Source organism: Pristiophorus japonicus, chromosome 5 (genome assembly GCF_044704955.1).
Source record: "Pristiophorus japonicus isolate sPriJap1 chromosome 5, sPriJap1.hap1, whole genome shotgun sequence".
Taxonomy (NCBI): Eukaryota; Metazoa; Chordata; class Chondrichthyes; family Pristiophoridae; genus Pristiophorus; species Pristiophorus japonicus.
Window position 1 is genome coordinate 143,796,918 of NC_091981.1, and position 14,454 is coordinate 143,811,371.

The 14,454-nt window shown below is 40.6% G+C and overlaps 1 protein-coding gene across 1 annotated transcript in view; it reads left to right on the top strand.

The window, feature by feature from the left end:
• Positions 1-13,177, top strand: part of meox2a (mesenchyme homeobox 2a) — a 62,284-nt gene extending 49,107 nt beyond the window's left edge. Inside the window, exon 3 of the mRNA XM_070879981.1 lies at positions 12,178-13,177. Within this exon, the coding sequence (XP_070736082.1) occupies positions 12,178-12,399 (222 nt within the window). The 3' untranslated portion in view covers positions 12,400-13,177. The remainder of the gene's footprint in view (positions 1-12,177) is intronic.
• The last annotated feature ends 1,277 nt before the right edge of the window (positions 13,178-14,454 follow it).

Genomic DNA, 14,454 nt, shown 5'->3' on the forward strand with positions numbered 1-14,454 from the left:
CTACTTTGGTGCCCTTGAACGTTCCGACATCGGGTTGAAAGAGTGACTTGAATTTTTGCAATACCTGCAAGCCTGAACTTCGCTCCAAGGATGAAATGGCGTGCACATCCCCCCTTTTCCAATTCATCTCAGCTAGCCAACTCCTCCCCAAGAGCGCGGGGCCATTTCCCAGAACAATCCAGAGTGGCAGCCGGTTCTGTGATCCATTATGCGTTACCACCAAGTTTACACTGCCCAGCACTGGGATGATCACTTTGGTGTACGTATATAGCTGCGTCTCAATTCGTTCCAATTTGGGCCTGCTAGCTCTGTGTGGCCATAGTCTCTCAAATTGTTGGGCACTCATGAGCAACTGGCTAGCTCTGGTATCCAGCTCCATGTACACCGGAATGCCATTCAGTAAGACTTTCATCATCATGGGTGGCGTTGAGGTGTATGAGCTGTGGACGTCGGCCACATGAACTCTCTGAACTTCAGCCTCCATGGTAGTTCCCCAGGCTTCATCCTGCATTTCAGACCCCTCGTCTGGTTCTTCTGTCTCACAGACTAGCCTCGCTACTGCCTTTTTGCACATCCTGGCCAGGTGTCCCTTGACATTACAAGTCCTACAGGTGTAAAGTTGGAACCTGCAGATTTTTGCAGTGTGTCTGCCCCCACATCTCCAACATGAGCTGAGATTGCTGTTAACAAAAGGACTATTCCCAGGCATTCCTCTCTGATGGCCCGTTTGGCTGTTTCTAATCACTCTGATGGAGGGTGTTAATTGTCCCATCATGGGATGCATTGTTCCTCGTGATGGCATGAATTGCTGATCCCCTTCCCATTGTCCCTGTTGCAGGCCCACCCTGGCTGCCTGGACGGTGTCGAATTGCCCTTGTCTGCCAGTGGGGTTGTGTGTCTTTTTTACAATATTAACTCCCTGGTTCATCGCAACATTGAAACCAGGCTGTGTGCGTAAATTAGCTTGGTCTCCTCTTCCCCTGCCATGAAGGTCTGAGCTATCAACGCTGTCCCTTCTGAAGTCAAATCCTTAGTCTTTATGAGCTTCCTGAAAATGCCGGCATGATTAATGCCCTCGATGAAAAAGTCCCTTAACATCTCCTCCCTGCAGGCATCGGAGAATTTACAGAGACTGGCCAGACGCTGCAGTTCTGCCACGAAGTCCAAGATGTTTTGACGCCGGTGAGAGTAGAACCTGTGCCGGGGAATGTGTACGCTATTTGCCGGCTTGAGATATTCACTGGCTGAGCTCTTCGAAGGACTTGTCCGCTGGCATTTGGGGTGCGAGCAGGTCTTTCATCAGCACATACGTCTGTGAACCACAGCTGGTCAGTAGATGCGCCCTCCGCTTGTCAGCCGCTGCCTTGTCCAGCCCATCCTTTGTGACAAAGCTCTGCTGGAGTCTTTCCACAAAGTCGTCCCTGTCATGTATCTTACATTATTATATATAACTGTATCCTAACATGCTATACATGACTGTAATAAGATATGACCTGTAACCACCAGCATACCTTACCACCAGGGGTGCACTTGCAAGAGACAGATATATAAGGACAGGTCTCAGGCAAGTGCAGCATTCCAGAGCTGTGAAATAAAGGTGCAGGTCCAGAGTGACCTTGACTTCACTACATGCCTCGTGTGAATCTGTACTGAGGGGACAGGACTTTACAGTCCCAGTCCTCACCCACACAGTAGCGTTCCTCTATGCTACCGGTGGCCATCCTCGTGGTTCAGTGATTCCCGATTCTCGTCGCCAGATGTAATGTCTCTGCACCTTGTTACAAACTCACACAAGGCATGGATATATCAAACACTCTGTGTCCTTCACTTTATTTCCAGGACTGAAGAGTCTTGATCCTGGGTGGGACCTCTCCTTTTATACCTGGAAGCCCAGGTGAGGAGCTCACTCCCTGTGACCAGGGTGTGCATTACAAGGGTACAGGTACAGTATGCATGAGTTACAGTTACATACTTATAGTCATTGCAAGATGGTGAAATACATGACAGGTACAGAATTCATTTTTTTAAATCCAATCTCTCCCTTTCCAAAGGCATTAGCTCCTTTACGAAGATACACTTCCACATCCAGCAGCTATCCTATGATATCTCATCTCATGGCCATTACTCATGTGTGAGCCTCAGCAGTGAGCGTTCGCAAGCCATCTGCCTGCAGACGACATCATAGCTGATAATCCTGTCCTCACTTGACATTCACACATGTGCACTTTCATATTGAGTTGCTGGACAGCAGTCAGAAAGTGAGAAAGGCAAATGGGATTCTTGCCTTTCTTAGTCGAGGCATGAAATACAAGAGTAAGGCTGCAGCTGGAGTATTGTGTGCAGTTCTGGTCACCACATTACAGGAAATTTGTGATTGCATTGGAAAGGGTGCAGAGGAGATTTACAAGAATGTTGCCTGGACTGGAGAATTTTGGCTATGAGGGAAGATTGGAGATGCTGGGCCTGTTTTCTTTGGAAAAGAGGAGACTGAGGGGAGACCTGATTGAGGTGTATAAAATTATGAGGGGCCTGAATAGAGTGTATAGGAAGGACCTGTTTCCCTTGGCAGAGGGGTCAATAACCAGAGCGGTATAGATTTAAAATAATTTGCCGAGGTTTAGAGGAGATATGAGGGGAAATTTCTTCACCCAGAGGGTGGTGGGGGTCTGAAACTCACTGCCTGAAAGGCAGAAAGCCTCACCACATTTAAAAAATACTTGGATGTGCACTTGGAGTACCGTAACTTACAGGGCTACGGAACAAGAGCTGGAAGGTGGGATTAAGCTGGATTGCTCTTGGTCAGCCAGCACGGACACGATGGGTCAAAAAGGCTTCTTCCGTGCTGTAAATTTCTATGACTCTATGATTCTATGAACCCTGGCGAATTTTACCTTTCCTAACCAAGGGCGCTGTAATGTCTCAACCATTGTCCCAGTTGAAATCAGCTAACTAAACACAGTCCGGGGTTTAAATCTGGGACTGACCTTCCGTGTCTGTATAAGAATATAAGAACATAAGAAATAGGAGCAGGATTAGGTCATTTGGCCCCTCGAGCCTGCTCTGCCATTCAATAAGATCAGGCTGATCTGATCATGAACTCAGCTCGACTTCCGTGCCAGCTCCCCATAACCCTTTACTTCCTTATCGCTCAAAAGTCTGTCTATCTTCGCCTTAAATTTATTCAATGACCCAGCCTCCACAGCTCTCTGGGGCAGAGAATTCCATAGATTTACAACCTTCTGAGAGAAGAAATTTCTCCTCATCTCAGTTTTAAATGGGAGGCCCCTTATTCTAAGACTATGTCCCCTAGTTTTAGTTTCCCCTATGAGTGGAAATATCGTCTCTGCATCCACCTTGTCAAGCCCCCTCATTATCTTATACGTTTCAATAGATCACCTCTCATTCTTTTGAACTCCAGTGTGTATAGGCCCAACCTACTCAACCTATCCTCATAAGTCAACCCCCTCATCTCCGGAATTAACCTAGTGAACTTTCTCTGAACAGCCTCCAATGCAAGTATATCCTTCCTTAAATACCAAAACTGTACGCAGTACTCCAGGTGTGGCCTCACCAATACCCTGTGCAATTGTAGCAGGACTTCTCTGCTTTTGTACTCTATCCCCCTTGCAATAAAGGCCAACATTCCATTTGCCTTCCTGATTACTTGCTGTACCTGCATTCTAACTTTTTGGAGTTCATGCAGGTATCTCTGTATTGCAGCATTTTGTAATTTTTCTCCATTTAAATTATAATTTGCTTTTCTACTATTTCTGCCAAAGTGGATAACCTCACAGTTTCCCACATTATACTCCATCTGCCAAATTTTTGCCCACTCACTTAGCCTGTCTATATCCCTTTGCAGATTTTTTGTGCCCTCCTCACAATTTGCTTTCCCACCGATCTTTGTATCATCAGCAAACTTAGCTACATTATACTCGGTCCCTTCATCCAAGTCATTAATATAGATTGTAAATAGTTGAGGACCCAGCACCGATCCCTGAGGCACCCCACTAGTCACTCTTTGCCAACCGGAAAATGACCCATTTATCCCGACTCTGTTTTCTGTTAGTTAGCCAATCCTCTATCCATGCTAATATATTACCCCCAACTCAGTGAGCTTTTATCTCGTGCAGTAACCTTTTATGCGGCACTTTATTGAAATCCAAATACACCACATCCACTGGTCCCCCTTATCCACCCTGCTCGTTACATCCTCAAAGAACTCGACAAATTTGTCAAACATGATTTCCCTTTCATAAAACCATGCTGACTCTGCTTGATTGAATCGTGCTTTTCCAAATGTCCCGCTACTGCTTCCTTAATAATGGACTGCGCATTTTCCCAACCACAGATGTTAGGCTAACTGGTTTATAGTTTCCTGCTTTTTGTCTGCCTCCTTTTTTAAATAGGGGCATTACATTTGCAGTTTTCCAATCCGCTGGGACTGCCCCAGAATCCAGGGATTTTTGGTAGATTATAACCAATGCATCCACTCTCTCTGCTGCCACTTCTCTTAAGACCCGAGGATGTAAGTCATCAGGTCCGGGAACTTGTCTGCCTTTAATGCCATTATTTTACCTAGTACTACTTCATTAGTGATAGTGATAGTATTAAGTTTCTCCCTCCCTATAGCCCCTTGATTTAGAGAAGTGAGACAGATGGAGAATAAAAGCAGGGATGTCTTGCTACAGTTGTACAGTGTATTGGTGAGGCCACAACTAGAATACTGCGTGCAGTTTTGGTTTCCGTATTTATGAAAGGATATACTTGCTTTGGAGGCAGTTCAGAGAAGGTTCACAAGGTTAATTCCGGAGATAAGGGGGTTGACTTATGAGGAAAGGTTGAGTAGGTTGGGCCTCTACTCATTGGAATTCAGAAGAATGAGAGGTGATCTTATCGAAACGTATAAGATTATGAGGGGGCTTGACGTGGTGGATGCAGAGAGCATGTTTCCACTGATAGGGGAGACCAGAACTAGAGTGCATGATCTTAGAATAAGGGGCCGCGCATTTAAAACTGAGATGAGGAGAAATTTCTTCTCTCAGAGGGATCTATGGAATTCGCTGCCTCAGAGAGCTGTGGAAGCTGGGACATTGAATAAATTTGACAGAAATAGACAGTTTCTTAAACGATAAGGGAATAAGGGGTTATGGAGAGCAGGCAGGGAAGTGGACCTGAGTCCATGATCGGATCAACTATGATCGTATTAAATGGCGGAGCAGTCTTGAGGGGCCGTATGACGTACTCCTGCTCCTATTTCTTTTGTTCTTATGTTCTTATTTTCCTCTTTTGCACTGAGCATAGGTAATCGCTGGGCAGAGCTCATAGAGAAAGGTTGGGGAGTTGTTCACATGCTTGTATTGGAGCTCTGCCAAATTTCCTCTGTGTGCTGCCCAGGTACACCTGTTATACGTTTCAGATATGCCTCAGATATTCCCTCGGTTACAGCAGAGGTGGTTAGTCCTGCGAGTGGACCAAGTGTCTTACATTTAGGTGGGTGCCTGCTCTGCCCAATGTCTAATTATATGACAGAGTAATCTAGGGGTGTAACAATAAAGTCCCCTTGTGATCTGAAGTGGATATCATGGCATAGAAATTATATGGCCTTGTGCCCGTCATTGAGTGCTAAATGGGTGCCAAAGCCTCCAATATGGTGCACAGGAAGTGTGTGCTCATTATGAGCTGCAAATGCGCCACCCACCAGATTGGTATGGGCTGAAAAATAAGCATACAAGAACCATGCCTGAAACAGGCTTTTGTCCCTTTGCATATGCAAATAGAGGACCTAATGCCTATTTGAGGCTCCTTTGGCAAAACTGGGTTGCCCTGAATGTAGCTGCCAGTGGGCGGCTACGTTCAGGAAAGCCAGGTGTACATGCTGCCTAACCGGCAGTCCTCAAAGAGACCTGTGCAGGCCGCCAATAAAAAGTTAAGTCTGTTTAAAGAAAACTGAACTCAATGTGGAGCCAAGAATTGCAGGACTCGTCTCAGCTCTGCATTAAAACTGCGGGCCGTGCCAGCCATCACTTTCACCTCCTCCCCTCCTCACTGCCTCAGCCCTCTAATTGCCACCTCAAAGCCCATCCTGATGTCCCAATTGGCCCCCATCTCTATCACCCCCATCTCAATGTCCCGAACGATCCAAGTCTTGGTCACCCACCTCCCGAATGACCCCTTCCTGGTTGCCATGCATCGCAATCGCCCTCTCTTTCCCGATTTTTTAATCTGTACAAATTAATTTTATTTTAAAACTAAAAATTACATAATTCATTCGCAAAACTTTTCCATGAAACAAAATGATCCAAAGTCCTGAAACGTGACAATGCCCAAGAGCAAATGAGGAAAATTTGCCCCTGTGAGTTTACTCTTGACTCTCGAATACATTTTAAATGTGCCATTTTAAGAATAAAGATCTTTTTGTGACATATTCAAGCTAAACACCAGGCAGTTGGTTTCATAAAATTATGCTTTGAATCATTTTAATTTCGCCATAATTTTACAAAATAAGAAAGAATTTTGAGGAATTAAAAATAGAGTAATTTAGACAGGTTTATTTAAACAAAACTTCTTGTCATTGGAACATTTACATTTGAATAACTGAATCACACAAACAAAAACTAGCAGTATGACTACTGAGTTAATCTTCAACCCATAATCCATAGCATAGATATGCATTTGAGAATAGCAAACCAAGTTGTCAAAGCATGGTCCCACAGAGACAGCAGAAGTCTTAGCTTATGGCTATTTATTTGGCGACCTTTTTAAGCAACAGCTTATTCATCATTCTGTAAGACATAAATACGAAGCAACTTGTCGACTAAGGAAATAGAAGAAGCTTTTGACATTCTGCAACAGGTGTATTTATACATCAATCTTTCACATTATACTGGTGTAGAAATAGTAGCTAATCCAGAACACTCTCCATTAACCACACCATAAGAAAATTGTACAAAGACTATATTAGTATTACACTTTTTTGATTAACTTATAGATGAGGAAAGTTAGCTTAACGTTTTATTTCGGCAATCAATCAAAGGCAGGATTAAATATTGTAGTTTAGAAATTATGTTGAGCAAAGTTCTTGTAAGAACGCAAAAGGTGCGTACCAAATTCATTTCTCCGCTATTTTAACTGAGATGTTAACCCATAAATAGGTTATGTCTCTGTAAAAATAGCAGAGAGGAATTTGATACAAATACATTAAGCGTTCATACAATAACATTACTCTAATAACTTCCAAGCTTACATGTCTCAATCTTGATTTTATTTTTTACACATTGCCCCTTCTAATTTTTTTCCTTCTTTCCTAAAGGCACTGTTGGAATTTGGTTCCACAGGCACTGGCTGCCACCAGGACTGAGCCTAGTGGTCCTTCCTCATGTGTGAACCTGCACAATGAGTTCAGTGAGCTATTATAGCGTGATGAACGTCACAACTTAACCTGATCCTTTCCTCACCTGATATCTTTCTATGCGCACTTTCGAAAATTAAATTCTATAGTGTTTATTCTGTAGCAATCAGGAGAGGGAACCCTGGATGAACTTTTACAGCCACCCTTCCAGTGAGCTGGTTAAGATCAGCAAGGACTGGATATCATATCTAGTCTTTTCAGATCTGTAAGGGTGAGTTCCACCCAAGGCATTGAGCTCACCAACTATGGCATTACTACTAATAGTACTAAATTCCCATTTGTCAGTTCAGCAATGATGGGCCCGAATGAATTCACTCCACTGTAGTCTGCTCTGAACTAGCCTCACCACTTCAGTTTTCTTTATCCCTTTCTGTAACAAGTCACTTGATATTGCCTATCCAGTGCTTCCTTGGTCTTCCTCAACTTCTTGTTCCATGTACCTCTGTATTCTAGCTGTTTCCTTTCTTGAACGGACCCGAATCATCACAGTTGTCTATCTAGGATCATCTACATCAGCTCTGTTTCTTGTCTAAGCCATGTTCTTATTATATTATATTCGGTATCAGAGGTCTAGAATTTGCTAAGAGATCGACCATGACTTGTTGGCTACTCTCAGTAGGTTTAGCATGCCAACCGAAGCAAGGTCCCAGGGTATGCTGTTTGGAGGCTCTAATGGGAGCTGGGTGAGTTACCAGGGACAACTGCCAGTAAAATTACCCTTCTGGGTGCAATTGTTTGCCACACAGAGTTTCCACTAGTTAATGCTTGTTTTATCAGCTCAATCTGGGTCAAACCAGTGCAAAAGATCAGGGCGTTTTAAATGTAAATGATGTCAGGTGTAAATCGAGTTTCCTTGATCTTTGACACTGATATAAATATTATTTCATCTGAAGCTGGCCCACCCACAAAGCTGGCCAGATTGAAATAATGAGGATGGCAAGTTTTTGCCAATTGTCCCATTTGTGGCAATTCAAGGAGGGCCTCTTAATTGTGCTAATTTTCTCAGGCACTAGTAGGCATATTCTAAACATTTTTACTTATTAAAAATATTTAATTTACTGAGAAACTGACTAGTGTACACAAATGAAACTAGGAAATGGTTCATTAAAGTTTTTAAAACTGCACCAGGTTACCACTGTTAAATATATCAAGGAATATTTTTGAATGCAAAAGCAACAAAAATGAACAATTACATTCTATAACACTTGCATGGTTCATGGACAATTTTATATTTGTGATTATGCAAGTGCTTTAAGTGGAACTTGAACTGTAACCTTACCAATGCAATTTCAAGCGCAATTTGTGCCCAATTTCCTGATTGTGCCCAAAGCAGAAACTTACCTCCGCTGCCTTTAGGGCTTACTCCATACTCCTCATTAGGGAGCATCAATCATTACTTTATAAGGATTGCATTCACTTCACCGAGAAGGAAATTATTTTGCCTGTATATTATGTGTGGTGAAATTGTGAACATGTTCTTCATAAACACACTTGTAATTACACACTCTATGATTTAGTGCTTGCAGCAGGGAGTGGTGCTGGCAGGGAGCACATCATGGGAAATCAGGCAGGCACAGCACATGATTTTTCATCTAGTAAAATTAATGGCCAAAAAGATCATGGACTGTGTATCTCTAATTCCCTGAGATGCACTCCCTACCAGCACCACTCTATTGAGAGTGTTGGATCACAGAATCACCCCAGTAGCACACAGGCAATCATCTCCGAGTATGAATTAAGTTGATGTATTAAAAATGTTTTTATTTATGGCATCTTCAAACATGAAATTTACATTTATTTTTTGAAGCAAAATAAATTTCTCTTAAAAAAATTAGTTAAACTTTGCCAAATGCCACAACATTCTTAAAGTAAACATGTAATCCTGTGACCACAATGGATGCAATCCTCCAACATCTAACATATACTGTCACTGAGAATTTCCTTAGGGATTCTCACAATCAGCTGACATAGCTTTGTGGAAGATTGGTGGAAACTCTGTTTACTTAATGTATCTGGGGTTTCCGCCAATCTCCCATCGAAGTTATGGCGGGTAATGGGGAGAATCCCCAAGGAAATTCCCAGCGTGTGTATTTGGCACTTTGGCTATTTTTCTGATTTACAAGTGAAACCTGCAGAGCCCAATATGTGAAAGTAAGCTGCTCCTTATCACTCATTTCAGCTGTGCTGCTCACACTCAAAATTTCCTACACAATGATTTACAATCTTAACTATGTGATTTACAGGCAGTTGCTGTGTAGCAGCTCAGCACTCCCTCACATGGAAAGAGGAAAGCATCAAAGAATTAACCAATGGAGGCCATTTTTGAAAACCTCCTTAGCTGGTGGGTCAAGAGTGACACTGGAAGAGGCCTGGGAGAAGGCTGGCTTAGCCAGGGAATAATAGTTAAACAAGAGCAGCTAAAGCTAGGAGAGAAAATAGAATAGTTCCAGTTGCATATGGGAAACGTTTTTCCTTTTGTACATTTCACTTCCATTCGACTCCTCCCTCCATGTAGTGGCTGAGATTGGGAATTAAATGAAGCAGGCTTGAAACTGCATCCAGCCTGGCTCTGTGGTACTGAGTGTGTTAATGGATCAGCACTTTCCCTGTAGTGACCCATTAACACGCTCAGTACCACAGTAGGGGCATTTGTATCCCATCTAACAGTTTGATTAAATGAGTGATTTTTTTCAACTTGTTAGACCAGCTTGAATCAGTTAGAGCAGCTTTATTCAAAAAAAGTAGGAAAGAATCACAGTATTTTTGAAGAGTGACCTGTAGCAGCTTCAGATGAAAGCTTCTTCAGTACTAAGCGGCCTCGGTGATCCGATAGTTGCTTGAAGACATATCTCCTTCTCTGTGACAGTAGAAATGTCACTGAAACTGATGAACCCAACAGATGTCCAGTCCAGTGCCATGTTGGATAATGCCAAGCAGGCGGTTTATTTTACATCAGGAATTTTTGGCTTGCAGTCTAGAAATACCTGATAACTACACTTTGTTAGCTCATGTAATCCTTCAGGATTTTCTAACAAAACATATCTATTAGTATATAAGCAGATCATATATATCGGAGAAAAAATATTTTAATAAATTCACAGAATATATAAGAAGGAAACGCATTGCAGTAAGTAGCAATTTCATTAATATTCCTTTAACTCAGAGTCCCTTCATTGTAAAGGGTCCTTCTTTAATTTTTAAAGGCTGGGCACTACTGACATATTGAAGAGCTGTGTTTTTATCTGTTCACGTGCTTCTCTGTACAGACTCTTGTTACGAGTCAATATATTATTTTGCTGAAAATGGTATCCCTGATTATAGAAAGCAAACATTCGACATTAGTTTAGTGAAATGTTTCTCTGAGAACCTGCAAATAACTGTTACATAATTGTAAGGTACCTCATTGGTATCTCATTGTTTATAGAATCATAGAATATTACAGCACAGAAGGAGGCCATTTGACCATCGTGCTGTGCCGGCTCTTCGAAAGAGCTATCTAATTAGTCCCACTTCCCTGCTATTTTCCCATAGCCCTGAAAATATTTCCTTCTCAAGTATATATCTAATTTATCATTGAACTTTCTTCTACCACCCTTTTAAGCACTGCATTCAAGATCATAACAACTTACTGAATAAAATAAATTCTCATCATCATCCCTCTGGTTCTTTTGTTGATTATCTTAAATCTGTGTCATCTCGTTACTAACCCACCAGCCAGTGGAAACAGCTTCTCCTTATTTACTTTATCAAAACTGTTTATGATTTTGAACACCTCTATTCAATCTTCCCTTAACATTTTCTGCTCTAAGAAGAACAACCCCTGACTCTCTGGTCTCTCCACATAACTGAAATCCCTCATCCCTGATACCATTCTAGCAACTCTCTTCTGCACCCTCTCCAAGATCTAGACATCCTTCCTAATCTATGGTACCCAGAATTGTACACAACAGTCCAGCTGAGGTTTAACTAGTGATTTATAAAGGTTAAGCATAACTTCCCTTCTTTGTTTTGTAACTTTGTTGTAATTTTCTTTATTTGTTTTTAACATTTATGTGTAATTTTTCTAATCAAGTTGATTTATGCTAGCATTGGAACACTTGCCAATTTTTGCACCCAGAGTCAGTATTGCGCATTGTCAGGTTGGTGTACCATAGTTAGATCCTACTATTCTGCCCCAACAATGTGCCTCTGTCCCAACCTCAGAAAAATATTGTACTATGTTATAATATTTTTCCACAAGGCATCTGTGGCTTCTCTGAGTGAGATTGAAAATTAACGCCCAAATAATGGTAGTTTTGTTCTGTGCATCTCATGCCCACTACAAACTTGGCTGAGACTACCTGAAGTGGTTTCACAAGGTTTGTTTGCACAGGAGACTTTCAGTCTGATCTACCTAGGCTGTGTTTGAACACAGGTCTAAGAGGTGAAAGGCCAATATCTGATCCATTACACCACATAGTCTATCTTATCTATTATTTTATTAACAAGTTGACCTGTACACTGTTATCCTTAAATGAGTACTATTCATGATAAAGTGCTCGGCAAGCTTTTTTTTTGTTTGGGGGACAGAGAAAAGCCAGAAGAGCATGAGTTATTTTTTGTCATTTTGACACCTGGTAATAATGAACTTCAGTGTGATTCATGTCACTATGTGTTGGTACAAAACTGTAAAAATGTTGACCAAATGCTTTAACTTGTCACTATTATAATACATGATCAGAATTGGTAAGTTACTTAACATGATAACCAGCTTTGGATTATTTTAGGTCAAGGTGTGGTTCCAGAACCGGAGGATGAAATGGAAACGTGTTAAAGGAGGCCAGCAAGGAGCTGTCGCAAGGGAAAAAGAACTGGTTAATGTGAAGAAAGGGACATTACTGCCCTCTGAGCTCTCTGGGATCTCCACATCAGGTGCTCATCATGCTGGAGACATTCTATCAAACGATGAAAGCCAGGACAGTGATCACAGTGAGCTTGGCCACTTGTGATGTACAAAGTGGGAGAGCAGGTCTCAACAGATACTCAGGAAAGAAATGGCATAAGAAGAAAGCAAACAACATTGTCTTAATGCCTCTGTGTGAATGACTCCTTGTGGACATGGTGCGAACATCAGAGCCTCTGAACATTCCATATTTGCATATGACAATCGGACGGTTTGCAAGTTTATGCTTTGACTTCCACTGTAAATAAGAACAGGAATTAATGCAAAAAAGCAAAATAAATATTAACAGAAACTCTAGAGAGAACAATGGGGAAGATTTTTTCTGTGCAATCGCTGAAGCAAAATAATAAACATGTTTATAAAGAATAAGTATACAATCTTGCCAAAGAAGAAATCCTCACCCAGTAATGGGAATTGTAGCATTTCAATGTAATTGAAATATTAAAACAGTGCTCTGAAAGAGACAGCTAGAAAATGCAGACACCTTCTCCAGTATTCTTAATCATAGGTGCAATACTTATTCAAATAGAAAAATAACTATTTAGGCAGCAGCAACACACTGATATTTATAGGGTTGTCCTGACACGTATTTTAAGAGCTGTTGATGTGAGAAAGTATCTCGTCAGCTCAACAAAACCTTGAAACCCCTACAGACTGCTACTCCAGCATAAAAGTTACATTTGTTGTCCTATCAGTAGTCATTTCATACACATCAAATATACCAGTCAACAGTCAACTGAGTGTTGAAAATCTTAATTTTATCTCCTGTGGCTAAATATCATCAAATTATATTAAGCAAATGCAAATAACATGTAATTAGTAATTATCAGAAATTAAACAAAAATTGAAACACTGAGGGCAGCAGCGATGTCAACTATTGATTCCTTTTTTCTTTGACGTATTCAAAGATCCAATGGAGATTCATATTTCCATTCTGTTCTTGCCAAATTATTTTTACTTCAGTCATTACTAACAGTCAAACAAATGTAATGAAAAAACTGAAATCCAATCTGTGTGAAATGTAATTGGAAATTTGACATTGTTTAATCAATATCATTAGTTTTATTAATTAGTTATCAGTCTTAGCCAAGTGATGGTAACTTCCATAATAGTTGCACCCAGTGTTATCAAAATAATCTATTAGCATTTTGCAACATTTGAGAAGTTTTTAAAGCAGTTCTAAAATGTATAATGTTGATAATCAATACAATTGTATGCACTAGTGTTTAGGGGATGTAAAACATGAATGTCTAACAGCATCCTTGAATTCTTTTTGGCCCTTTCATGTTTGGTATTGCTGTTTGGGAATAATTTACAATACAAACAATAGATTTATTAAGTAAATGTTGCACATATTATTGAAGTGTAATAAACAGTTGAATAATGTGCACATCTAAACCAACCAAATTTCAATTACTATCTTATCTATGGTATATATAGAATAATGGGTACTCAGGAGTGAAATACAAGGTTGCATCTCAATTGAGAAATTGAGGATGTAATTCCTGATTTATCAGGAAGTAGAAAAATATGAACTTGGTGCCAAAATATGGGTGAGTTACAAATGGGCTGTATGTAATGCTTAATGACAGGGTGCACTAAATGGCTGAATGTTCTCTTCGTTCCTACTATATTATGTATAAACAATAAAAGTAACAACAGAAAGTTTTACAAATGCTGTCTGATTTCAGAGATTAGGTTACAGCTTTTACCTCACTCCCCTGGTATTTTTATTATATTTACTGTGTAGGATATTGTGTTAAATTGTTAAATTGATATTTTGAGTATGTTCCTAATGTGGATATGCATTCCTAAACAGGTTTACTGGTGAATAACCTACAATGAATTGCAGGAAAATTTCATACACAATATATATTATTTTAGTATCCATAATACCAACTTGCTTCATATATCAATCAAAATATATAAATTGTTGTAAATAATGCCTTAAACTTCGAGTTTCATTAATTACTTGGTAAATATTTCTTTTAATGTTTTGGGCAAATGATTAAGTCTTAACTCTGAGAAAGTATGATTCACAGGGAGTACAGCATTGCAGTGATGCTGCACTTTAGCCTTCAAAACAAGAATGTTTGGCAGC